Below are 26,495 nucleotides of genomic sequence, written 5' to 3'. Positions count from 1 at the left end.
CTGTTGTAAAGAAGATCAATACTCACACATGTAGAAGTTCTAAGCCAAGTGATATTTTGGCAATTTTCATTTGAAGTACGAGTATTGTATTTGGATAATCCAGCTTGTCCTGTCAAGGAAAGCCCTCGTAGTTTGTATTGGAAAATACTCCTTGGATAATAAAATATCCCAAGGGGAGGGGGATTGGCTCATTCCAGACAAGTCTTTTGGAGCAACCAGACAAGCGAGAGAAGATCGAGGATAGAAAGTAGCATATTCAGCCTAAACAGCAACAATTACACAAATCAGCCTAAACTTCCTATTGCAGTAAATTTTGGCAATTTGGAGAGCTATACAAGAGGGTTTTGCTTTGTTAATGATTAGCTCAGTATGCAGTTGAGTTATCAGCAGATCTAGCAGGATTCTTTGTGAATATTTCAGCTTTATTTGGTTAGATAATATACAATAGGTAAGGTTGAAAGAATCAAGACTTCCATCACCATCTCTTCCTCTTCTGTGTCTATTTCAGTTTTAAGCTTCAATGTAATTGAAGAACCACCTTCCTTTAGTGCCACCTTGACAGCAATATATATACCTAGATGAATCCAGGAACATGCCCAAATTCACCTTTTAGGAACGTGCATGTTATATACTCATGGTAGTCAACCCACAAGACTATATAACTATTAACTCCATTATGCATAGTATGGACTAGATACTACGACATCCCCACTAACGTCATACCCTATGTCTAGGCATGCGATGTCCTTATCACCCCTCCATTGTGAGTCAATCCTGTGAGGCTTTTACCAACATAAGTGATGCCGTACTATTTAATCCTCCATCCCTGCCTTTCAGTGATTCACCCATGGTTTGCTAGGTGAACATGCTCAAGAGTCAAAACACCAACTAGAAAGCTTATGTGTGCCCTATTGTAACACAAGAAAATCAAGCTCCCACAACTTTCTATGCATAGTTTTATCCACCAATGAAGAATTGTCTTACACAAGCAAGTCAACCTCTAATGGCTATCAGAATACCTTCGTTGAGAGATGAAGATATTACAATCCCCAAGAACAGTACATGAGCCCAAGATTTACCATCTCAAACTCATAGCTAAGTATATGTTGTTCTCAGTGGGATCTTCTTCTATTGATCACCTGTTCAAATGAGATCGTCCACATCAAGGACAATGATCACATGCTTGCCTTTATTACAAAAAGTACATGAATTTTCATCTTAGGTCTTGAAAGGATAATGAGTACTAATCATTCCTTGGTACCATGCTTGTGGGGCATATTTTAGCCTATGGAGCAGTACAACCTGCACACCTCCCTTTCTAAACTGCAGACTGCAAAACCCGACAGTTACTCTAAGGTATACCTTCTCCCAAGGTTTCCTCGAGGAAGGCCAACTTCACATACATCCGTTGTATAGAACTGCCTTCCTATCCTGCCAATGCTAAGATGAGGTGGATTGTGGTCATCTCAGCCTGAAAGTCAAATCTTCAAGACTACGGCAACAAACCTAGCCTTTTATTTCTCGAAGTACCATTGGATATGTACTTGACTTAATATAACAAAATGGTGCCAAAACCTTGCATTTTTTAGGGAGATCGATGCAGCTGCAATTGTGGTACATTAGGACACAATCATACTTTGTCTGCATGGCTTCCAACCAATTGTGGTTCTTCGGCGCCTCCGCAAGAGTAGTGAGCTTCTCAATCTTCAACGTTTTTGGCATAAGTGCATAATTCACATCTTCTGCTCCTCTATCCTCCTTGACCTGCGAACAATAGTTAAGGGTGCATCCTTGATTTCCTCTTCAGAGTTCAACTCATGCCGACACGGTGCATGTTGCCCACTTGTGAGTCTGAGAGGCACCCTGTGTTGCAATCGCTATTGGTGGTTGAGTTTCTTAGGTAAAGATATCCTCCGTATGTGGGAGGCTCCTCCATACCATGTCATTGCACTTGAAATACCACAAAACAATACACAATGACTTCTTTGTCTAAAAGTCCTAAAGTGAATTTGTGGCTCTTTGGATCTAACTGGTTTCTTTTTTTATGCACAGTCAATGGCCAAGGTAATAAGAACACTTGCAACTCGATTCTTTGAGCATCTCACATATGTACATAACATTCACCCTCAAGGACTTTCAAGCGTGCAATTGAAGGTTTCTTAGACAAGTAGGACTGTTATGGAGTCATGCCTTCTGCTGCTCTTGTCCAACTCCTAAACGATGTGCATTAGTACTCCACAAGATAACAAAGCCAACATGTCTACATAGCAAAAAGACCTCAGATTCAAGTGCTGAATGAGAAAACGCTCGAAGACATGGAAAAGAAGCCATTATGATGCCTTCTCGTTGATTGTCACTCAATGTACAATAGCCACTTGGTGTGCTCACTGCAGTGAGGCCATAGAGGGCACTACCACGCCACCCGTCAAGTACATCCAGAGCATATGGATGGATACCATACACACCCTCCGTGGCCAGTGGGAGAAGATATGAGGCGGCTCTGAGCAATGCAGAAATGCCAAGAGGCTTTTCTGCGGATATGGAGCAGCGGTTCTTTTTCTCAAGGTCAGAGACAGCGAGGTTACTTGGCAACAGGCCACCTGTTTGGCTATTCACAACACCCCCCCCCCATTGTATGAGATAGCCTTCCTCTAAGAGCAGCCAGCCAGCGAGGAAGAGCCCCTCTCTGTCCCTATATGTTTTTTCTTCTAGTCTCCCTTGATTGAGACCGAGTCATGTATAGAGCCCTTTCGGCTGCATTTTGGCAACTAATGGGAGGATTTTTTCTCGGGAAAAAAAAAGGTACAATAGCCACTCCAGCAAGGGCCTGCCACCAACTATTAGTGCTGTTGCAAATGCAACCACCCTAATTATTTTACTAATACAAAAGATATGCATCAAATTGGATTAGAAACCACATACCGTTTGTAGTCTTCATGTTCCTTACGCAGCTTGAAACCAAGCTCCAAATTCTTAGAAGACAAATCACTGATATCTTTTGTCTTTTCTTCAAGGAGAGACTGGAAATATGGTGAGAGAGAGGGAAAAAAAAAGAGCTCATTAAAAACACAAGAAAGCATATAATCTTTAACCGCTACCTACTATCATCCAATAAAGAAACCAAAGACAAATACAAGGACCCTTGCCCAAGTGGCTATCACACCACCCTACACAGAAGGGGCTGTGAATTCCAACCCTAACATCTAAATATATGATACATAACCACAATTTAAATTTTAAAAAACAGGCCTTAATTCACCTCAAATCGGAGTAAATGGTCTCTCAAGGATTCAATCTCCGCATCAACATCATGAAGCTGCGACAAAGCAATCTAAAATATGCTCATAATAAAGAAATATATGTAAGCTTCGCCTAATCTTGGCCTAAGTGCAAGAAGAAGAGGACAAAGAGTAGAGATTTTGAAAGTCATAAACACTTAAAGTTTTGTTAATATTGTTGTCACTTAATTATGCTCCCCCCCAAACCCCCACCCCTTTGTACACACAAGGCCCACGTAGTCAGTGGGCCCTGTTTCTTTAGATAGACTTGAATGTTTTATTTCCATGTTCTATGATTCTAGTTTATACGTGGATAATATGTACTTCCATGTTCTATGATTCTAGTTTATACATGGATAATATGTGCTACATTTTGGTCTCATAGACCCTTTGGGGCTTCAGTACACATCAATACAATCTCTCTCTCTCGCTCTCTCTCTCTCTCTTTTGGGTCCTTCATCGACATTAATATTTCTTTCTTTCTTTCTCTCTCCCCCCCCCCCCCCCCCCCCCCCCCCCCCCCCCCGCAATGACACACTCCGCCCAGTGGAATGAGCTGAGTGGGAAGCTGAATGAAGTAAATATGACCTTACAAATTGAAAAAGGCCATAAAGAGATCTGGCTAGCAGCTCACCTCCTAAATGGAACCATCCCCAAGCCTGAGGTCTAGATTGCCTGAGCGAGTCCTGCCTGATATTAGAAGCCTGCATCTCATACCACAGACCCACACCCTAAGGGTGTCCTTGCCCGCTCGAGGGGTTCCACTTCCTTGGGAGACATTGGCTAATCCAGAACCCATGCTTCTAGGTTAGCTTTTAGTCCTAACACTCAGCCCAGATGACCTTGGGTTAGCTTCTCATCCCAACCTTAGGTCATCAAACCTCAAGTTAGCACTAGAGCAAGCCTAGTTCGGGACAATACATTATCTCCCCCTTCATGTCCACACCTAGACATTACCTCATTGATCCAATCATTCATCGTAGCATCTACTAATTCCCCTAGTCATCCTATGTTTAGTCCATGACCTAATCAAGACTAGCTTTCTAGGAATTTCCAAACAAGCTAGTGAATGTCTGCTATGTAATCCAAATCCATGGATTGTCCCAAGTACGTCTAGAAAAAGTGAATGATTACTAAGGTAGCCCATAAACCCAATTTCCTTTGTCTATACACTCGAAATCAGATCCAACATTTTCCAAGTCCCTGCTCAACTTAGATGACTAGGAACCACTCGGAAACGTAAGTACACAAGTTGTTACCATCAAGGACACTCTTCTGAAGTTTACAATCCCTTAACTCTACCTCCGACATAGTTCAACACACCCTACTAAACATCCTGTGGCTTTCAGAAAACCCATGCTGAATCAACCTGGAGTCTTTAGGATTACCACAAACCTTCAAAATTGTGTCATCCAGCTTGAGACTTTGAGTTCTCTTTGTCCTTTAAAACCCTATTTAGAACTTGAATACGAAGAATGTGATTCTTCTAAGTTCTAACAGTATCCTGACCATGCTGAATCAACCTGGAGTCTTTAGGATTACCACAAACCTTCAAAAATTGTGTCATCCAGCTTGAGACTTTGAGTTCCCTTTGTCCTTTAATAACCTCTTTAGAACTTGAATATGAAGAATGTGATTCTTCTAAGTTCTAACAATATCCTGACCGTTAAGGTCTGACAAGGGTCCGCCGACAGGCTTCACTGTATACTATGGCCTTCTCATATTTTCACAAAACAATGAGGGTATAACCTTCAGTTTGGAGCTACCTACATTCATAATGCCTTTCTTTCGTGTGAATCTATTGAGAAAGTATGTGAGGCCTAAGCCTCATGGACCACTACTTCAAAACCCACCATTGGAGGAACATCAGCACACGTGAAATCTTCTCTCCCAGGAATCATGTTATTCAGGATGAGGACTTGACCAAGAGTTTCTAGTTCAAGGACAATAAATTCCCACGACAAATCGAAAATGCGTAAACCCCTGTAGCTCCCCCGTTAGCTAGAACTTTTACTAGCCTATGAAGAAGTGCTTTAGCTGAGGTCAACTAGTTAGAAAGGAGGGGCGAAGGGGATATGATATTGTGAGAACATTACCTCCTCTTCAAGCAGCCCTTTTGGATCAGGAGAAGGTGACTTTGTGGCCTTTTTAGGACTTCCATCAACCCACGTAGTTCTATCTTCTGGCTCTCCGGAAACGTCACTAAGATTAGCATCAAGTTCATCAAGGTGCAGTCTCTTTTTATCCCTGCGGTCAAAGCATAATCATCATGAAGAAGGTACAAGAGTAGACAAAAGTTAACAAGATTCAATTTGCATCCCAGAATGTAGGATAAATAGGGAAACACCACATCAGCAACGATGGCACAAGCAAGGGGGATGAGAGGAGAAGGAGGGAGAGAGAATGGAAAGGAAGTGTTAGAGCAAAGGAAAAGAGAGACAGGAGAGCAGATGGGAGGGAAGATTTAAGCCTGAAACAAGCTACTTTATCTAAATTGAACTTAAAATCTACAGTGAAAAAGCGGGAATGGCTAGTGTTGTAACTTGTTGGGGGAAACGGCTGAAACTGCAGGCGGGAAGAAGCAGCCCAAACGCAGGGAAGCACCGTTTTGGAAATGAGAAAAGGGGGAACAGCTGAAACACGTTTTGGACAAAAGGATCCCCCAAAACACATGTTTCAACTTGGACCACCCCCCTTTCGATTCATTTCCGATAACTATGCAGTGAACAAAGCGAAGACATAAATGCTCATTAAACACATCTACACTACATTGTCAATCTCTTAACATCTTAGCAAGATAATAACCGCCCTATGGTTCAAGGGTACAGAGGTCCAGCCATTTCAGTTACGGAATCACAACCATACCAACTTCATAAGGAAAACAGATGTGGCAAAACCTTTTATGTTGCCCTGAATTGGGAGGAGAAACAGATGTACTAGATCGACCTCTTATTGGAGATCTTGAATGACCGCGACCACCTACAATGTAGACCAATAAATGCTATCAAACCATCAGTGTTTAACCATTTTGCTAGCTATCAAAAGAACAAATTGGAATGCAATAGAGGCATCAAACCGCTAAATATGCATGCAAATAATGTATATGTCAATACTAGAACATATCATACCAAATAGTTCCACCATTTCTTTCTTCTTTTTCTTAAGAGTGTTATACATACATACATATATAGATATATATATATATACACTTATCCTTGAATTTAGACTTATTTATTTACAGGTCGCGGGTTAGGAGTTGCTTTAGGAATGCTTAACTGGCCATTGATAAGCTGGAAGACAGGAGCAGCTGAAGAACCAGGGTTAGGGCAGGTATGGAGCTGTGGGGCACAGGCATGTGAGGGAGCCCAAGTGGGTAGTAACCTGGTCAACTCCATCTAGAAGTTTCTGAGTTCATAGACGACAACAGTGTCACATGGAACATTGACATCAGATGAAACCTTTTAACAAATCATTTTCCACTGAAGAAGAGTCTATAGGAGCGCTCCTTCATGTCCTCCTATGGTGGAAGCTGTCTCTTTTATGTAGTCTCTGAGGAGGGGTAATCTTGCTGATCCAGCTTTCTCACAGAGCAGTGTCATCGTCTGTTACTAAAACCAATGTGCGTCAGACTAAGGGCAGTAAGTCGACACATGCATAATGCTAAGGATTAGAAGGATCACATTTCACATCTGCAAGACTGCCCCATACATGATGATGAGTAGTCCGGACATGGAGGAGATCATTCTAGTTGACAAGTGGTTGAGCATGCTACATCAAGGGCACACTCAAGAAGACATGCTGTATAAGTGATGTGTCGGCCTAATGAAGGGGTTCTTTCTTTTAGATTTGCAATTACTTTTTTATAAGAGTCTCATAGTAAGTTCTAATCTTTTGTGCCGAAACCCCTGCTTCTGATTTTTTTATTACAAATTGGTCACCAAGATGCTCGTTAATAGAATAAAGGGTGTCCTACATGCAGATTTACATCCAGTGCAGTATGGATTTACCCCTAGAAGACAAATAACTAACAATATAGCATACATAGGCATTGAATATGCCAAGTATACACAGCATGATGTTCTCATCATGCGGGTAGACATAGCCAAGGCCTTTGACAGAGTGCATTGGGACTTTATAGCTCAGGTAATGGACAGAATGGGCTTCAGGCCTAGAATGAAAAATGCCATTTTTTGGCTTTACCAAGAGGGAACAACTAAATGCATTTTGAGCGGAGAACTTTCAGCCTCTTGGTGTCTTGGGAAATCTATTCGGCAGGGTTGTCCACTTAGTGTGCTACTATATGCCATCGCGACTCACCCAATGCTCCTCACAAGATGGGCAGCTTCATGGTCTTTCCATGGTAGATGGTGCACAATTTGTGGCGCAGGCATGTGCTGATGACTCTTTCTTTTTTCCCAAGAATACGGGGGCTAATGTAAGGGCTCTCATGAAAGCATTGTCCCTCTATGGTTTGGTTGTAGGATCGCATGTGAATTTTGAAAAATCCAAGTTGCTCCCTTATGATTGGCATTAGATTTTGTGGCCGGGTTAGATCCTACCACCTTTTTTTTCTTTTCTTTCCCCCCCCCCCCCCCCCCCGAGAAAAGATCCTTTCATTAGTTATAGAAAAACGCCCGTAGGGCTACAAAAGATCCTCTCTTGCTCATAAGGAAACAGAGCAAAGATCCAAGCTAGGCAGCTAGGGAGACTCTCCCTAGGTGCAAAAAAGTACAAATATTCGTACACAGACGGAGAGGCTATATCATACAATAGGAGGGGGGGAAAGCCAAACAGGTGGCCTGTAGTGCCAGCGGGGGGAGCCCGCGTGTAGGGTATAGAAGGGGCAGCTGCGCCAAGTGGTGTGAAAGGCCTGGCGCCGCAAGATCGCCTCATCCGAGTCGCCCCGGATGTGGTCATACTGTCCTCGCAGGGTGTGGATCAACTCCTGCCAAATCCCCCGAACAGTCTCTGCTAGTGGCTCCAGTCTCCCCTCACAAGCCCTGAAACACCGGGCTCTCCGGGTGAACCATATGGTGAGGCTGCTGAGGAGCTCCCATCGTAGATCCCTCTCCTGTGTCCAGCCGGCGGACGAGAAATCCGATGAAGGAACCAGGCGAGGCTGGCCCCTAATGAATCTGATGGCCTGGCTGTCCTGCTCCGTCTCATAGCCCATAGCAGGCCCTGACGAAATTGACCAAGCAGCGGCACCCCACGTATACATACCCTCTGGAGAGAGGGGGGCCAGAATGCGCAGCATCCGCAACCAAATCTGCTGCGCTTGGGGACAATCCCATAGGCAATGTCTCTGTGTCTCCATAAGGTGGCCGCATCGGACGCAGGCCGCCGGAAGACCGCTGTAGACAAGCCAGGTGCCAACTGCAGAGCGCCTGTGGGCGACCAGCCACCACTGGAAAGTCAAGATCTTGCGTGCTTGTCGACTAGCCCAGAGCCTGGTCCAAAAATCCTCCAGGAACTCCTGTGAGAGTCCCTGTAGCCGCCAATGCTCCGATGCAGCTGGAGAGACCATCCTCCTCGCCGTCAAAAAACGTCGCCCCAACCGAACAGTATACTGGAAAAAGGTGATCTCTGTGGCCTCGGGGGATGCATAAGGATCATGCCACTCGTACTCACCAGGGTCCCACTCGAGCCGGGCCAAGGGGCGCGCTGCAACACTTCCGAGAAGCGGCGGCCACTACCCGTATCCTTTGAAAAATGCACTCTGCAACCAAAGGCAACTCCACCTCCACTCTCTGAAGTCTGCCCTCATCCTGGATCATAGTAGAGGCATCTGCCATCCTCAGTGCAAGCTCTCACAGCAATCAGGATCTCCAACTGTGTAAAGGCTCCATCCACCGTGGGGCCACTGGCTCGAGAGGCGTGAACCACTCCTCTGTGAGTGCCTCCTGAATGTCATCCCTCATAATCAGCCCCCCTCTGAAGTGACTCAACCTCTCGACCTGGATCGCCTCTAGGAGACTGCAGAAGGCCTGCCAGTCTCCAAAACTATGTGCTGGGCCTGCCGCCAATGGTCCCCAGGCTAGACGAGGCCGAGAACCCAACATATGACCCTGCTCTGTGCGAACCGCTGGGCTCCAGATGAGCGGCTGTCTGGCCCACTCCTCATCACAAGAAGGAGGTCTCTGAGAAAGTCCCGGTCTCAGCAATTCCCAAGCTCGCAGGATGCTCAAGGCAAATCTGTCCTCCCATCCTCTACTGAGGCCTGTCCTCCTCATCTTTATGAAGATCCATCGTATCTCCGGTGCCCAAGTGCCCCCTGCTGGGGGAGCCCGAGCCTGCAGCCGCTGCAAAAGAAGCTCTTTCCAAGGCTCAGCTCCGCCTGGAAGCAGCCCCCGAACAATAAGCTTCCCCAATAAGGCTCTACTCTGATCAACTGGATCTATAATGCCCAAGCCCCGGTGCTGGCATCTCCTGGTCCTCAGTCGGCGCTGGGGTCTCCTCCTGTAGGGGAGCAAAGCTGTTCCTCACGAGAACCCAGTGATGCTGAGACTGGGGCTGCTGCTGCATCGGTCTCTGCACCGCGTGCTGCTGGGGCTGTCTCCCTCGACGGCGCCCCTGCCCCAGGCTGCCACTCCGAGGTCTCTGTGGGCTAAGCAGGTGTCACAGAGGCTGCCTGGGGGGGGGGGGGGGGGGGGGGGGGGGGCGAAGCAGCGTGAAAAAAAAAAGGGGGGGGGGGGGGGGAGAGGGGGGCGACGGCTGGCGGAGGGGGGGCGGGGCGCTGAAGAAAGGAGGGGGGGCGCGAAAGAGAAGAGCAGGGGGCGGGCGCTACAGCGCAGGGGCGCGCAAGAAAAAAAACACAGGCGGAGGAGGGGGAGCAAACGGAGGGCAGGGGGGGGGGGGGGGAGAGTAGACGCGTGGGCGGGAAGGGGAGGGAGGGTGCGTAGGCAGCAGCGCGAGCAGGGGGAGCGTGAGCTTCAGCGAGCGCTTCTCCAAAATGCGTCTTCTTCTAGATAAGCAGCATAGATCCTACCACCTATGAGATAGAAAGGAATTTGGGTTACCCCATTGGTTGGGAGAGGTCTTTCAAGGATGAGACTCAACGGGTGATGGGCAAATTTCACTGTAAAATTGAATATTGGAAATTATTTACGTGGCCTCTACATGTGCGATTGCGGATAGTGCAATAAATTATAATGGCATATGTGCAGTTTTTCTTCCGCTACTACCTTGGTCGCATAAACAAATGACAGTTTCATGTCTAAAGCAATGGAATGCCTATTGGAAAACCAAAGCGGATAGAAAAGGGCTACATTTGTTAAGGCAAGAGCTCGTATGTTCGCCCAAAATGCATGGTGGGCTCAATGTCCTTAATATTCATTATCATATACTGGCAAGGAAGGTCACTCTTCTACTTGATTTTATAGAGCAAGTCGGCCATGGACACGTATGTTGTATGTGCACTAACATGCATATAGATGCATATGGGCATTGGATTATCAATTATGATATAGTCTTTGGGCGTTTCACTAGCCATATTCTCGGCTCTTCATATGCAATTGTTCTTATTCAAGATTGGCAAACTATCCTATGCCATTTACAATGGTTCGTCAGGCCTCCGAATCGGGGTAACTCAATGTTGCTGCAAAGTATTCATTGGAGTTACGACAAGCATTAGGGAGATGGGACGCCAATCCGATATAGTTTCACTGAGCTGTTTTTGGGCAACAATTTCAGCAAACCTTCTTTCCATTAGCATGGCAACTGTCCAACAATCGTATAGTGATTTTACCATAAGTAAGATTGGCGATTTCAAGATATTCCAAAACATTTGAAAGAACTCCACAATCAGCCATCCCAGCCTGAAGACTTCGCTCTACCCAGACCTTTTATAGCATCATCCAATTCTCCATCTATGAAGGGCTCATCTATGTTGTTAGCCTCTTGCCGTGTGATGATAGGCATAAGAAAAGTTCTCGCGCATCAAGAGCCTCTCTCAAAGTGGTAAAGAGGGAGCAAAACATGCGAGAAAAAGTATTCATGGCAAGCATCTGCAAGCTAAGCTTTAGTGCATGTCCAAGTACCATCTGTTCGTTTGACCCTTGCAATGCATTGTTTTTGTCTGAAACTATGCAGCCTTTGAAAAAAGATTTTGACGAGCAGCCTTTATCAAGAAATGGCTTTTCTCTCACCCTAGTTTGTCCATTTATTAAGCTTGTGTTTATCATATGGCGAAGGTAATTTTCAGCTTGTGTTAACAGCTGTTGTTCATCATCATTCAGCTCTGCTGGCTAATTTCAGTGTAATCTTGCACTGCATTTTGGCTTGTTCTACTTGTCTTCTATTCTCTCCCATATACCATCTACCATAGTCTTGTATCACAACCTGCATTCGTTGTACAAAACTAAATCAAGCAATATCTATATCCTCTTGCATATGCATGACAAAGGGATATGCAGCTATACATACTGAATCAACAAAATGAGCGTGTGACAAGTATCTGTTGTTAATCATAAGTAGCCTTCTATCAGGTTTGCATACAAAGATGGTCATTGTCAGCCATGCGAAAGTACATGCCAAGCCATACCGGTGAATGATCAGAGAGGCACAATGTGTGATCAATCCACATTTTACAAGTGTATGCATCACTGAGCAGCATTGAGAAGATACCCAGCTGTCTAAGCGTGCCCAGTAATGTGTAACAGCATTATGATGAAAAGTATAACCCTTTTGTTGTGGCATCAGCCGTCTCCACAAATCACATGCATCTAAAGAAGTCATTGTCTGAGCCTAGTCTTTGCTTTTCAGAAAGCATCATGTGAGAGCAATGAGAGGTGTTATCATGAAAGTCATGCGAATTATTGAAATCCCCTATATAAAAGCATTTGAAATCCATGGATATGTTCATAAGGTGCGCCACATCACAACTCTATATGCAGAAGTTTGCGATGCATAAACACTTGCAAATTCATACAGCTCTCCTGCAACATACATTGAGCCAATATAGGCTGCAGCTCATGCTTAACCATTATAAAAGTGCCAGAAAAAGCTTGGGTTTCCACGTAGAAAATATCATATCCAGAGAAGACCCCCCGTCTTCCAGCAAAACTGAGCTGCTTATGTACAAACACATGGGGATGCATAGTATTTACATATGACCAAAAAAAGCCTCCGCTTATTGTCACAGAGGCCTTGTATATTGTTAAGTAAAGCACTTGATTGGTATGAACATATTTACAATACGAGTGAAAAGAGAGGCTACACTTTAACTTGCATGGCAGCCCGACTACCTATGTCACCATGTAAAGAGCGTTCCTCAGCTTGAACATCAATCGTATTTGTATGCAATGAGGTCTCTAGCCCATGAGAAAACAAAGAATCACCTCTCACTAGTATTGCAAGCCCACACCCTACCTACTCCTGTAATATTGCCTAAAGCGTCAGACACGAGAGTAGTCAATCTCCAATTGCGAGACACCCGAGGCCTTTGTTTAGGGGTTATTGTTATTTTGGGAGTCCGCCAAGTCTGTCTTATCTTTCCCATTTACCACATGAGAGCTTGTTGTGGCAACTTTTGCTTTCCCTTTATCCATGCCTTTATGCTATAATTGAGTAACATTCTTCCCCTTTTGCGTTTACACTTGAAGCCACCGCACGAACAGCTTGAGGAGGGGGCATGGCTGCAAACAAGCGGCTGCAATAAAAGCGAGGGACATTCTGATTGCATATGCCCAAACATTTTGCAAGTGGAAACAGGAACCCAAACCTTGCATTCAACATCATTGCTATCCCTGTCAAGGGTTAGTTTGCCTATGTCCCAAAGGATACAGAATCGATCTTACACCGCCAAACCATCTGGGAGGGCATACAAAACTTACCCACTGATTCAACCAAAAAGGGCAATGCACGGCGCATATACACCGGGAGATCCACCACTTCTACCCACACAGGGCATCTATTCTTGATAAAATTATGATAATCTTTGGTGGGCGAGCAGCATTTGTTTATACTTGATTCAGTGAGAATCACCTCATAAAAACCTCGCGTTGCAAAGTAAATCCCTTCCATGAAGCATCCCCCAAGCATGGCTTTTATCCATTGACCAACATCTACTGCAGCTATAATTATTTGGCCCTCCTAGCTCTATTTCACACGATGGAACCCTTGCCCGAACACCAGACATGTGTAAGAAGGCATGGGAATAGGGACAAGGACAGGGACAGGGACCATAAGAAAAAGCACGAGTCTTGGTAAAAAAGCAGAGAAAAGCAATAAGTCAAACTGGGTTGATCGCGAGCCAAGGGCACCACTAGCAAGGGGAGACTGAGCGGGACAAGAAAGCCAAAAAGCCGCTTTCTCAAAAAGCAACTCTAGGGCCAAAAGCAAGGCCCTCAAGCCCAAAAAAGCAAAGCTAAAGAACTTTGACAAAATATGAGTATTATTTTATTATTAAAAGTCAAAAAGAGAAAAGCAAAGAATAAAAAGGCAAAAGCAAAAGCATGATAAGCTTTTGGCAAAAAAGCAAGGCCCTCTTAAAGTATAAAAAGGCTTGAACCTCTCTTCTAGCACCAGAACAAGATCATTGAACTATCATCAACGCCGCCACCATCGGAGCCACTGCCTGTGGTCAGCTCAGAGTATCATCCCACCGCCTCTGAGTAGAGGTTGGGAGAGCCGAGAACATCCCACTAGAGGAGCGGATATGCAAAGTAATCAATCACCATAGGGGAGGCAGAGGATGAGGCCCACTATATGTTCAGATACCCTGCATATTATGATATACGGGAGGGATGTCACTGCCTTTTCCAAGAGGGGGTGGGGCCATTGGCATGGGTGATGCAGTATGAGGACCAGAGTCCCCAGCTCCCTAAGACACAAAACAACCAGGCAATAATCTGACTTGGTGGTGCCAAGAATGATAGCAATGGTCCTCAAATGCAACTCTCTGCTGAAGGCCGGGATCGTCACATGACCTCCAAATGTCGCTGACCTCATGTGAAATCTCTGCATCTAGATAGAGAGAGTCGAGGATACGGATACGGAGGGGTGCCATCTGAGTCCCCAGCTCCCTAAGGCACAAAACCATCAGGCAACAATCTAACTTGGTGGTGCCAAGCATGATAGCAATGGTGCCTACCCTATCTAGGCCTCAATCATCCACATAGAACCTATCCAATCGTGCAAAGATACATCCATTCCCAATTATGAGATTATGCCAGGAGTAAGATAAGAGTAGGCCTCCTCGGGAAGTCATCCTCTATCCAGCAGTCCCTGCCATGAAAGGAGAGGGTGAATCTCTCCCATGAGGCTCTCTCCAAGGGGTGTGTTCTACCCTCACGGTCACCCTTGTTGTCGGAGGGCTGCTCAACCATGTTGAAATCCCCTCCAACAATCCAATGATCTACAAGGGGGGGGGGGGGGGGGGGGGAGCTCTATGATGGTGTCCCAAAAGACCACCCTCTCACCTCTCACATTAGGTGCATAAAGATAGAAGACGTCCAACTTCTAATCCTCATGCATGACCACAATCCACTGCGCTCTAGCAGGTATGATAAAACCATATCCAATAGCATAAGGCATAAGTGACGTTGCAACTGAAATGCATACACCCCCTTTGGTCCCATCTACCGAGGACCAATAAGTGTAGCCAGAAAGAATCTTCTTGGGTTTACCACACTGCTGCCTATCCGATTTGTGCACCTGCAACAAGAGTACATCCATAATTCCAACTATAACAGCAGGATGGAGCTGGTCCCTCACAAGGCGCTACCTACTATGGGTGGGAAGCCACCTCAGGCCATGCACATTCCATGAGACAATCCTCATGGTAAAGATGTGGTTTTGATTTTGACCCCGGATCTAAGCAAACGCTTAGCCGGTGTCTGTGCCCACCTCTCATAATGTTGAAGGAGGGGGTAATCCTTGGAACAGTTTTCCCCATATCCAGGACTATGCACAGTCTGCATACGTGCACAATACATGAGCACCTTGCAAGGCATCATGACCATGTACATCCTACAAAGCCTCATGAGAGGGCGACATGTCCTGGTGTGCATCTATATGATCTCCCATGCCATGTACATACATCCTGCATACAGTCCAACACCCAAGCAGGGAGGACTCAACAAGTCATTCGAGCCTAATGCATCATCCTTTTGCGAAGGTGACTCAGAAACCTCATCACTCTAACCCAATACATCACATTCTGCAGTATATTGTGTGTGGGTGATGCATGATCTTGTGCCACAACATTCTCACCAGGAGGGCGGCCATGAGAGACTACTCGCCACTCCTGGCGGAAACGCTGGTCGAGATGGAGCCTTAAGGCCATCTCCTATGACCCTAGCCCTAGGGAAATCTCTGACAAAGTGTCCCTATGTTGGTGACAGAGCCAACGTTGGTCAGTACCTGCAATCTCCCTATGTTGCTTCAGACCTTTAGGTCCTGGAAGTCCTCAATAAGCTCACTGTCAGAAGCAAGCACCGTAACCCTGGGGGCTGCATCTGCCTAGGCAGTGAGACAACCTGGGAGGCAGAAGTCGGCAAGGCAAGGATAGGGGGCACCTGGAGGGGACTAGCCCAAAAGCTGACCCAATGGCCTCCAGCATCAGCCAATATGCATGTGGAAGACCTAGGAATCTGAATGTAAGAGAAAGCGGTTCTTCCGGTTTTCTTCAACAATGACGAAATAGCTAGTGTATGGTAGGGGGCAAAGGATAAGCCTCATGCATAAACCTGATGTAGAAGGCAAAATGCTCGCTGAAGCTCCCGCCTCCCCTCTCCCTGCTCGCGATTCTGCATAGCGCCTGTCGCCCCCCCCCCTGCCTGCTCGCCCCCCGCCTTCCCATCGCTCCTTCCCCCCTCCGCCTTCCCTGCATTGCCCGCCGCCTGTTTTTAGCCCAGCCCCCCCCCCCCCCCCCCCCCCCCCCCCCCCCGCCTGCTTCCGCTGCTGCGCCCCCCTCCCCTCTGCTGCGCCTCATCCCCCCCCTTCTGCCTGCTCGCTTCCTCCCCTTCCCTCTTGCGCGCAGCCCCCGCCTTCCCCTTTTTTAGGGTTTTTTTTCTTTTTTCTCCTTCGCCTTCTCCACCCCCCCCCCTCCTTCTTGCTTCCGCCCCCCCTTGGGGGTTTTGTTTTCCTTTTTCGCTCCGTATCCCGCCTCTTTGTGTGCAGTTCGGTTCCAACAGGATCCACCTTCGCCTCGCCTTCGCCGCAGCTTCAGACTCTGATGGAGGCTCCTCCCGCCCCGCCTCAGAGGGACTCATCCGCAGCCCCCTCGCCCGCCCCTGAGGTCACCCCCATCAGGCTTTTCGCCGGAAGAGGAAGCGAGCCTCACCGCAGAGGTGGAACGCCTCCAGGGTTCCACCATCTGCCGTATAGTCGGCACTCGCCCCAGCAGAGGGGAGATCAGGGATCTTCTTCAGGCCCGCCTTCTTGCAGATGTGGGCAAGATCCCTGGATGTACAGCTTCTGGGCCGGGGACATTATCAGATCGAGTTCGAGGCCGCCCAGAGCGTTGCCAAGGTCCTTGCCATGAGTCCCCTAGACATCAGGGGTGCTCGGGCTTTCTTCAGACCTTGGCAGCATGGATTTGACCCAGCAGCGGCAGAGCAGGGAGAGCGCCTCTTCCATGTTACAGTTTGTTTCCCTGGTCTCCGCCGGGAGTATCTTCCGCTCCTCTCCAGGCTCGGAGCATGGTGGGCTCGGTACTAGAGACGGGCCCCTCAGCAGCTTCAGTGGTGGCCAGAGCAGCTGGGCTACCTTCGGTCAGAGTGTTGGTGTCTGACATCTCCTCCCTTCCTAAGGTCATTCAGCTACCTAGGATAGGGGGGGGTGGATAGATCAGAGAGTGGAGTTCTCGGGGCTCCCGAACCAGTGCTTCATTTGCAGGCAGGTAGGTCATCTGGCCAAGGCCTGCCCTCGCAGGAGACCTCGACCCTCACCACAGCAGCAGGCTACTGATGGCCCGCCCACAGATTCGGCTCGGCAGGCTGCCTCTGGGACACCTGCTCAGGCCACAGAGATCTCGGAGTGGCAGCCTGGACAGGGGCGCCGCCGAGGGAGACAGCCACAGCAGCACGCCCAGAGACCGCTGCAGCAGCAGCCACAGTCTCAGCCTCACTGGGTTCCCGTGAGGAACAGCTTTGCTCCCCTTCAGGAGGAGACCCCTGCAGCGACTGAGGACCAGGAGATGCCAGCTCCCCCCTCCTTCACCCCCCCCACCCCCGTCCCCTCCCACCGCCTCGCTTCCACCATCGCCTCCTCCCGTCCCCGCTCCGGTTTCGGCAGCGGCTCCCTCTCCACCTCCCTCGCCTCCCCCTCCTCCCCCTCCGCCCGCCTCACCTTCCCGCGAGGCCCTGGCAGTTCCCTGGCGCTCACCTGCAGTCCGGAGAGCGCTCAGCACTGACCTCGCTCGAGCATCACAGAGGAGACCTATGCCGATTAGGGCCTCACGGATTTCATCTATCCGCAGTCGGCTGAGTCGCCTTGGCATTAGACAGCGCTCGGAGGCTTTTGATTATACCTTCACACGGCTTTTTGGAGCAGAGGGCCCCCATGAGCCAGCACCCATCCGAGTTCATGTAGTGATACCTCCGGCCCGCGGGGAGGAGGCACTAGACTCAGCGGTGGCCTTCTCGTTCCCTCTATGTGGACCTTGTGACCGGGAGTGGACTCTAGAGCTCGCTCTCAGCACTTTGAAGACTCAGGCAGTTGAGTTTTCTCATCACATGAGCGATCTGGAGGTGACAGATGTGATAGGCCGACTTTGGGAGTTGGCTCATTTTTTCTTGGATCCCGGGAGTGTGGATACCTCAGGGATTCGGCATTTGGTCGTGCGCATAGTGGCAGACTTGGCACGCGACCCTGGATATGTGAGTATACACGAGGTTGCTCTGTCAGAGCAGGAGGCAGTCGCCATGGGCCACAGCCACTGGCGCCTGATCCGGGATTCTTGCAGTACACCGGGTGGGCAGATTCGCAGCCGTTCGGATGGGACTACTCTCCATCCAAGCCGCTTGCGAAGGCCCGCCGTACGGCTGAGACAGCATCCACCTCAGCAGGGCATCCATGAGGATCATCTCATGGAATGTACAGGGCCTTGGCGGAGCACACTTTATACGCTATCGAGGTTGCTTGAGGCAAGAGCTTCAGAGATGCCTGGTTGGTGGCAGCATTGATATTTTGATGATGCAGGAGCACCACTTGGGTGAGAGCAGGATCCGGAGATATGGTTCGTGATGCCTGGTAGATGGGACACTTTTTGTTCTGCAGGGTTTGGTCCTTTGGGTGGACAGGGAGGAGTATGCATGGTTATTGCAGATGTATGGCGGCAGGGCCATTGTGGATCGAGGGATCATTGTGCCTGGTAGAGCACAGTATGTCATTCTGAGGATGCATGATGAGCTATTGGGTGTGCTCAACATCTATGCGCCCAATCATGCTAGTGCCAGAGCAGAGTTCTGGACCCAGGTTACAGATGCATTGCCAGAGGCCGCACATTGGTGTGTTGGGGGAGACTTCAACATGCTTGAGGACCCGGCAGATAGGGTGGGAGGCAGTCATGTAACAGTGCACGGCACGGAGCTTGCAGCTTGGGACCGGTTTGCATGTCACTGAGGATCACTGATGCATGGCAGCATGGGGCTTTCTTCCGGTCTCAGGACAGTCTTAGTTTCTCTCGGTCGGACCGCCGGCAGGGAGGGACTAATCTATCACGGATTGATTGCTTTTATGTGGGCGACTGGCTAGGGGAGCGAGGGGCTCCGGTCGGCATTCTCGCTGGCACCTCATTTTCAGATCATGCGCCAGTTATATTGACATTGGAGGAGGGGACACGGGAGCCCAGCTTGCAGTTGAGGATCCCAGAGAGGGTACTTACAGATCCCAGTCTCGCTGAGGACATTGAGAGGATCTGGCATGATAGTCAGTGCTCTGACCAGGATGCAGCGGGCCAGTGTGCCCAGGGACTCATTGATCTCAGCTCTTTTCTACACGCTGCAGCTTTGACACGACTGGAAGAGGATTCGCGAGCGGGAGCAACGGCTGAGACGCAGCCTTGCTTCGCTACAGCGCCTTCAGGAGCAGCAGCCTGCATGTGAGTGGGTGGCGTCCCAGCTGAGCCAGGCACGCCAGGAGGTTAGAGAGGTAGAGGAGCAGAGACATGAGTTTTACTATCGTCGTCAGGCCTCTCAGTGGACGCAGCTTGGTGATAGAGTGACTGGAGAGTTTTTTGAGATCACTGGACCCCGTCATGCGCGAGCAGGAGTCCGCCAGCTTGGTAGACCAGATGGATCGGTAGCTACTGAGCTCGGGGAGATCAGAGCCATTGCTACTGCATTTTATAGTGACCTGCTTTCAGCGGAGCCAGCCACTGAGGATCGAGATGTTTGCAGACAGACTGTGTGGCCCATGTGCAGAGGAGGGTCACAGACCATATGCGTACAGTTCTAGGTGCGCCTCTGTCAGAGATTCAGCTTGGCGAGGCCTTGAGGGTCCTGCCATGACATAGTTGCCCAGGGGAGGACGGACTGACGCCGGCCTTTTTTATGCGCTATTGGGACCTTTTGGGGCCAGGCCTCCGCAGGGGCTTTCAGCATGTTTTGGACACTGGGGTGATGCCGCAGAGCTTTTCAGAGGGCTTGATCCATCTTATCCCCAAGGGGGAGGGAGTATCAGATGACATTCGGCATTGGAGGCCTATTACGATCCTCAATACTGTCTACAAGGTCTTAGCAAAGGCCTTGAGTTTGAGGATCCAGCCCTTCCTGGGGGAGTTGATTCATGCTACTCAGACAGGATTTGTCAAGGAGCGCAGTATCCTTGACAACATCTTTACTTTCTGGGAGGCGACGGCCCGAGCTAGATTTCTTGGCGAGGACTTGGTCGTGATGCTTCTCGATTTTGAGAAGGCATACGATAGGAGTTGATTGGGGTTTTCTTAGAGGGCACTATGCTTCGCCTGGGCTTTGAGCCAGGGATGGATCAGAGGGGTGGCAGCTCTGTATTCCACAGCTCGCAGCCAGGTGCTGATTGCAGGAGGACGGGGGCCGAGTTTTGAGCTGACCAGATCAGTCCGTCATTCAGGGGTGTCCTCTCGCCCCTTTCCTTTTTCTCTTCTTTGCGGAGGCTATGAGTATGTATTTGACGGCAGAAGAGGTTGGTTTGAGAGGACTGCAGCTCCCAGTCCGGGGGGAGGACCTGCTTGATGCTGAGTTTGCAGACGACACGGGCTTATTTTTGCATGGCCATGAGGCCAATCTTATTCGGGCTGAGCAGTCACTCCAGGTTTTTAGTGGAGCTTTGGGAGCATTGATCAATTGGCGCAAGACAGTGGCCTTTTGGATCAGTAGTGCTCCCACTCCGGCATGGGAGCCCGGACCCCGGTTTTAGATGGATTCCTCCAGGCACAGCAGTGCGGGTATTTGGGATGCCAGATTGGCCTAGATTTGTCACCTGAGCAGCAGATTGCCCCGCTTCTTCTGAGCATTCGGAAGAAGCTATTGTATTCGAGTACAGCTCGACTATCCTTGGCTAGGAGGGTGGTGGTGGCAAATCAGGTGCTATTAGCGACCATGTGGTACATTACGTCTTGCTGGATTTTCTCGAGCTCTTGCATCAGCCAGGTACAGAGGCTGATGAGGAACTTTCTGTGGTCTGGGAGGGACGGTCAGCCAGCTCGGGCAAAGGTTGCATGGGCAGTTATTACACTTCCGCTGGCTCAGGGCGGTTTGGGCATTATAGATCCAGTCGATCAGAGTAGAGCCTTATTGGGGAAGCTTATTGTTCGGGGGTTGCTTCCAGGCGCGCTGAGCCTTGGAAAGAGCTCCTCTTGCAGCAACTACAGGCTCGGGCGCCCCCAGCAGGGGGTACTTGGGCACCAGAGATTCGCTGGATCTTCATAGAGATGAGGAGGACAGGCCTCAATAGAGGATGGGAGGACAGATTTGCTTTGAGTATCCTGAGAGCTTGGGAGCTGCTGAGACCGGGGCTCTCTCAGCGGCCTCCTTCTTGTGTTGAGGAGCGGGCCAGACAGCCGCTCATCTGGAGCCCAGCGGTTCGCACGGAGCAGGGTCATATGCTGGGTTCTCGGCCTCGTCTAGCCTGGGGACCTTTAGCGGCAGGCCCAGCTCGTAGTTTTGGAGACTGGCAGGCTTTCTGCAGTCTACCAGAGGAGATCCAGGTGGAGAGGCTGAGTCACTTCAGAGGGGGGTTGATTATGAGGGATGATATTCAGGAGGCACTCACAGAGGAGTGGTTCACGCCTCTCGAGCCAGTGGCCCCACGGTGGATGGGAGCCTTTACACAGTTGGAGATCCTGATTGCTGTCAGAGCTAGCACGGAGGATGGCAGATGCCTCTACTATGAGATTCAGGATGAGGGCAGACTCCAGAGAGTGGAGGTGGTGTCGCCTTTGGTTGCAGAGTGCACCTTTCAGAGGATTCGGGTAGTGGCCGCCGCTTCTCGGAAGTGGCATATTGACCCCGACCCTACTGATGTGCTCCCGGATTGGCGCATATGGGCATATGCAGCGCGCCCCTTGGACCGGCTACAGTGGGACCCCGGGGAGTACGAGTGGCATGATCCTTATGCATCCCTTGAGGCCACAGAGATCACCTTTTTCCAGTATACTGTTCGGCTGGGGGGGGGGGGGGGGCGGCATATTTTGACGGCGAGGAGGACGGTTTCTCCAGCGGCAGCGGGGCATTGGCGCCTACAGGGACTCTCACAGGAGTTCCTGGAGGATTTCTGGGCTCGGCTCTGGGCTAGTCGGCAGGCCCGCAAGATCTCGGCTTTTCAGTGGATGGTCGCCCACAGGGGCTCAGCAGTTGGCACTTGGCTTGTTTACAGCGGTCTTCCGGCGGCCTGCGTCCGATGCGGCCACCCTATGGAGACACAGAGACATTGCCTTTGGGACTGCCCTCAGGCACAGCAGATTTGGCTGCGGATGCTGCGTATTCTGGCCCCCCTCTCTCCAGAGGGTATGTTTACGTGGGGTGCCGCTGCTTGGTCGACTTCGTCAGGGCCTGCTTATGGGCTATGAGATGGAGCAGGGCAGTCAGGCCATCAGATTTATTAGGGGCCAGCCTCGCCTGGTTCCGGCACCGGATTTCTCGTCCGCCAGCTGGACACAGGAGAGGGATTTACGATGGGAGCTCCTCAGCAGCCTCACCATCTGGTTCACCTGGAGGGCCCGGTGCTTTACGGCCTTTGAGGGGAGACTGGAGCCACCAGCAGAGACTGTACGGGGGATCTGGCAGGAGTTGATCCACACCCTGCGAGGACAGAACGACCGCATCCGGGGAGACTCGGATGAGGCGATCTTACGGCGCCAGGCCTTTCACACCACTTGGCGCTGTGGCCCTTTCTACACCTTACACACGGGATCCCCCCGTTGGCACTACAGGCCACCTGTTTGGCTCTTCCCCCCCCTATTGTATGATTTAGCCGCTCAGTTCTTTGTACTGATGCTTGTATTTTGCAGCACCTAGGGAGAGTCTCCCGGGCTGCCATGATGTATTCGCTGCTCTCTCTCTCTTAGGAGCAGGAGAGATCTTTTGTAGCCCTACGGGCGTTTTTATATGACTAATGAAAGGATCTTTTCTCGGAAAAAAAAAAAAAAAAAAAAAACTAGTGTATGGTAGGAAGAACATCTTCCTCTTGCCCAATGGCAATGGATTACCCTTCAGCACCTCTGAGGCTACTTCCTCTCAGCATCGAAGTCCACTTGGAAGCAACTCTCCCAAGAAACCTTAACATCTTTGAAGTGGAGAGCGAAGTCGGAGGCCAACACCGCATCACAAGCTTCGAGACAGGACGGATGTGACCCGACGATTTTGGCAGTGAGGGTCGTCTTGGTGTCTTTTTCAATCTCGGTAAAGAGGGTCCCAAGCTCGGCTTCTGTAAAATTAATAGTTCGCCTGGCCCATGGGGGATTTTGGCCCCGCGGGGGGGGGGGGTGGGGGCAGATGGGCCATGACACTAACCGGAGTGAAAAAAGGCTGACTTGAACACTAGGAAAAATTTTCCAACTCTAACCTAAACGGGCAAAGGAGGGGGGGAAGGAATGGTGGGCAGAAGGGCGAGATGCAGGGGGCAGGCAGAGAAGGGCAAAGCAGGGGGTGCACAAAAGAGGGCGAAGCAGGGGTACACCAAGGAGGAGAAGGAAGGGGGACGCAGCACTCAGCAGCCGGGGGGAGCTCACGATCCTGCCACTACACTTATTATTTCAAAATCTACATTTTTCAAAGAGAGTGTTTTAAACCCCAATGTATTTGTTACTATTACTTTTCTATGTATGTTCTTTAGTCAATAAAACCATCATATCACATAACTATGATACAGAGTAGAGCCTTCATTAAAATTGAAGCCAGCAGCACCCACACTCTTGGAATGTAAAAAATGGCATTCAAAACAAGACAATAAGAGTTAACCACAAGCGTAGAGAAACCTTTAGCTTTGCAATCCAAAAGCAAATCAAAATAAAAAGGCACCTTGTTTAGAGGTTCATAAAAACATTTAAACTAAAGACAATTACAAGCTAAAAACAAAACATACCTCGATCTTGACGTCCTCTAGAATCTCTTCCAGGTGAAAACCTCTTGCTTCGAGGAGAATGCCTTCGTTGAAGCCTTTCTCTTAAATCCCCTCCTCGGGAATCTCGCCTACCTGTGCAAGCATCACGTTCAAACTGGCTTCCTGGAGTAAATCTTGTAAGACATGTTTGTCTTTATTGCAAGTGCTTTGATTGAGATTAACAGAACAGTGGACGACTTTGACAAGAAATACAAACAAGAAAAATACCGAAAGTATTGTGCTATATCTGAGTAAAAGTTTTATTCACAAAGCTTGCCAAGATAGCTCAAGGCTAGCTCGGAGCTGAACTAAAGAGAAAAACATATTCTCTTCTTACATTTTATGCGGAATAATTAATGTTGATTAAGATGCACAAACTGAATACACAAAGAAAGAAAAAAGGAGAAGATTCACCTAATCTACTAAATGTATTAAAATTTACAATGATGACTCAGATCTGGACTCCTAATTGACTTGTGTCTACAAAAGCATAAGACTGATTGTACTTGCTCCTCCAGTGCTGCAATCATTTGTCAAAATGTTACTTCCTTAGCTTAATCTTCTCTCTCTTGGCTGCTCCAGAGAAAGTCTTGAAGAAGATGTTTGAAATGAGAAGGCAAGGGTTCTAGACAAATTCCTTGTCCAAATAACTCCAGTTTGTGGGCCCAAAGATAATGTCACGAAAATCACTAAATGCGTTTATAGTAGGCTAAAAAGGTGCCCAACCCTTGGCCCCTAGGCCATGCTGGTTTACACGTTCTTGGGCGGCCAAAAACTGGTCCAAACTTGTTCCTAAACTGCCAGATAATGTCTACATGACACAATTAATTGATGCATGAGGCATCTCTACTGTAGACTATTTCTTGGACAACCCAAGCTGCACTAGAACCTCTGACTCAAGTGCACATCATCGCTGAGAAGGGAAGAAGAAACTTGCTGATGAGGAGTAGTGAGTGGGCTTGGGGACCCTTGAAAAGGTAGCATCAGGCCTCTATTGCGATAAGACCAGCCCAACCTACTGTCAATTGCTGGCCAAGTAGCCGACTAGTGCCCAATGGCTGCCTATTTTTCCCAGAGACCTGCCCAATGCCTGTTTGCAGCAGTCCGCCCACTTCTTGCTACACCAAATGTCCTCCATATAAAAACGTGCTCAGTCCCGACTCCCACTCTTTAACAACCTTTAGCTACTTACACACACATTTTCACAGCCTCGCCTTCAGAAGCTTGAACAATTTTCATGTGAATGAAATACCTTTTTGCCTCCTTGTTGCCACTACCAATAAAAGAAGACATCCACAAACTCATTATGTGAAGCTTAAATTATTCCATGTGTCACCAATTTGGTCCTCTCACCAGTCTTGAACAATGTTTCACACACTGTGTGGAACCAAGGTGTGAATGGGGATTTTCCAAAAAAGAAAGCTAAAGCATTCACTGGCATATTTTGGCCTGAAGTGTTGGCTACAGAGAATGAGCAACATGGGTATTATTTGCTGATGTGACTTATAAGGTTTATAAGTCAACAGGTTCATACATCATTTAAGTTTGGCTAGACACATTATTATTTGGGCATGGATTTATGGACATGCGGGTCAGCTTGTGGTCCAAAAAGTCCATAAAAGCCAGGCACCCACCTTTATGAGATATTTTTATAGTCTGGACACTAAAGATGGTAAGTCTAGTCATTTATAGAGTTTTTGGCTAAAGAAAGCTAAAGCTTGGATATTTTTAGCAAGCAAAGCTACTTTTGCAAAAAAGGAAAAGCATCAGGCATATTTTTAGAGCTAGCCGACTCAACTAAAAGGGGAAGGGGCTGCTCTTTGGAGGGGGATGCGCACAGGACATAGGCAGGCTGCAGCAAGTTCTCTCTCTCACTTCTCTCGCCTTCGAACAGGTCAACAACAATACGGTTTCCCTTCTTTTTGCTGATCGCCCTCTGGCTGGCCAACAATAGGCTCCCTCTCTTGACCGGTGCTCTCAGGCTGGTCGTATAACTGCGAGTTCATTCTCTACTGGCTGCTCTCCAAAACCGGTCGTACAGCTGCGTTCTCTCTCTCAATATTGGCCGTACAGCAGCGAGCTGTGTTCTGGGCTCTTTTGTACGGAACATACCGTACAGCAGCTGATACACCTGCACTCTAGTCGGGTTTCTCTCTCTTTGGTGGTTTGTACCGGCTGGCTACAGAGTGTTTCTGGTTGTTATGGTTGTGTATGGGACTTTCATAGAGCTGTTTTCCATGGACTGACTTGGCTTGGTGACATAGCTATCCTGGAGATTTCATGGACTGCTTTATGGTGCAGATTCAGGACATGCGGTACGACTGTTTTACACGGACCAGATCTGACCTGAGCACATAGCAAAAGACCGGGGCTTTTAGCTTTGTGGAGAAAACTTGGACATAGTCTCATGTGTGCTTTGTGGAAAGCTGCACAGGATATATACATGGAAAAATCCGGTGTTGATTGCACCGGCACCTTGGTTTGTCTGTAGGGGGGGCCGGTGTTGATTGCACCGGAATTGAATAGTTCCTAGGGGGGCCCGGCTGTTCCGGCTCAATGTTGTGTTTCGATATTGTTTATGGTTATTTCCGTTGTGTTTTCATATCTTTGTTTGGCATCTGAAGTGCTTCGGGTCCCCATCTGGTTTCATTGGTATCAGAGCACAGTTTCTTGCCTATTCTATCTAGGCAGACG

At 48.7% G+C, this 26,495-nt stretch overlaps 1 protein-coding gene across 3 annotated transcripts in view; it reads right to left on the bottom strand.

The window, feature by feature from the left end:
* The window catches only part of LOC147635211 (zinc finger CCCH domain-containing protein 13-like), a 47,002-nt gene that overhangs the window by 5,089 nt on the left and 15,418 nt on the right, over nt 1–26,495 (bottom strand). Inside the window, exons 2-6 of one of the 3 annotated variants that reach the window (XM_086802421.1) lie at nt 23,784–23,894; nt 6,176–6,257; nt 5,375–5,525; nt 3,260–3,331; nt 2,923–3,020 (exon numbers count right to left, since the gene is read on the bottom strand). In XM_086802421.1, the coding sequence (XP_086658547.1) occupies nt 2,923–3,020; nt 3,260–3,331; nt 5,375–5,525; nt 6,176–6,257; nt 23,784–23,894 (514 nt within the window). The remainder of the gene's footprint in view (nt 1–2,922; nt 3,021–3,259; nt 3,332–5,374; nt 5,526–6,175; nt 6,258–23,783; nt 23,895–26,495) is intronic. The other 2 variants (XM_086802422.1, XM_086802423.1) reach the window with 2 other exon arrangements.

This window comes from Cibotium barometz, chromosome 9, assembly GCF_041138505.1.
Source record: "Cibotium barometz isolate CiBa-2024 chromosome 9, ASM4113850v1, whole genome shotgun sequence".
Taxonomy (NCBI): Eukaryota; Viridiplantae; Streptophyta; class Polypodiopsida; order Cyatheales; family Cibotiaceae; genus Cibotium; species Cibotium barometz.
The sequence above is the reverse complement of the archived record's forward strand: the minus strand, read 5'-3'. Positions and strand labels throughout refer to the sequence as shown.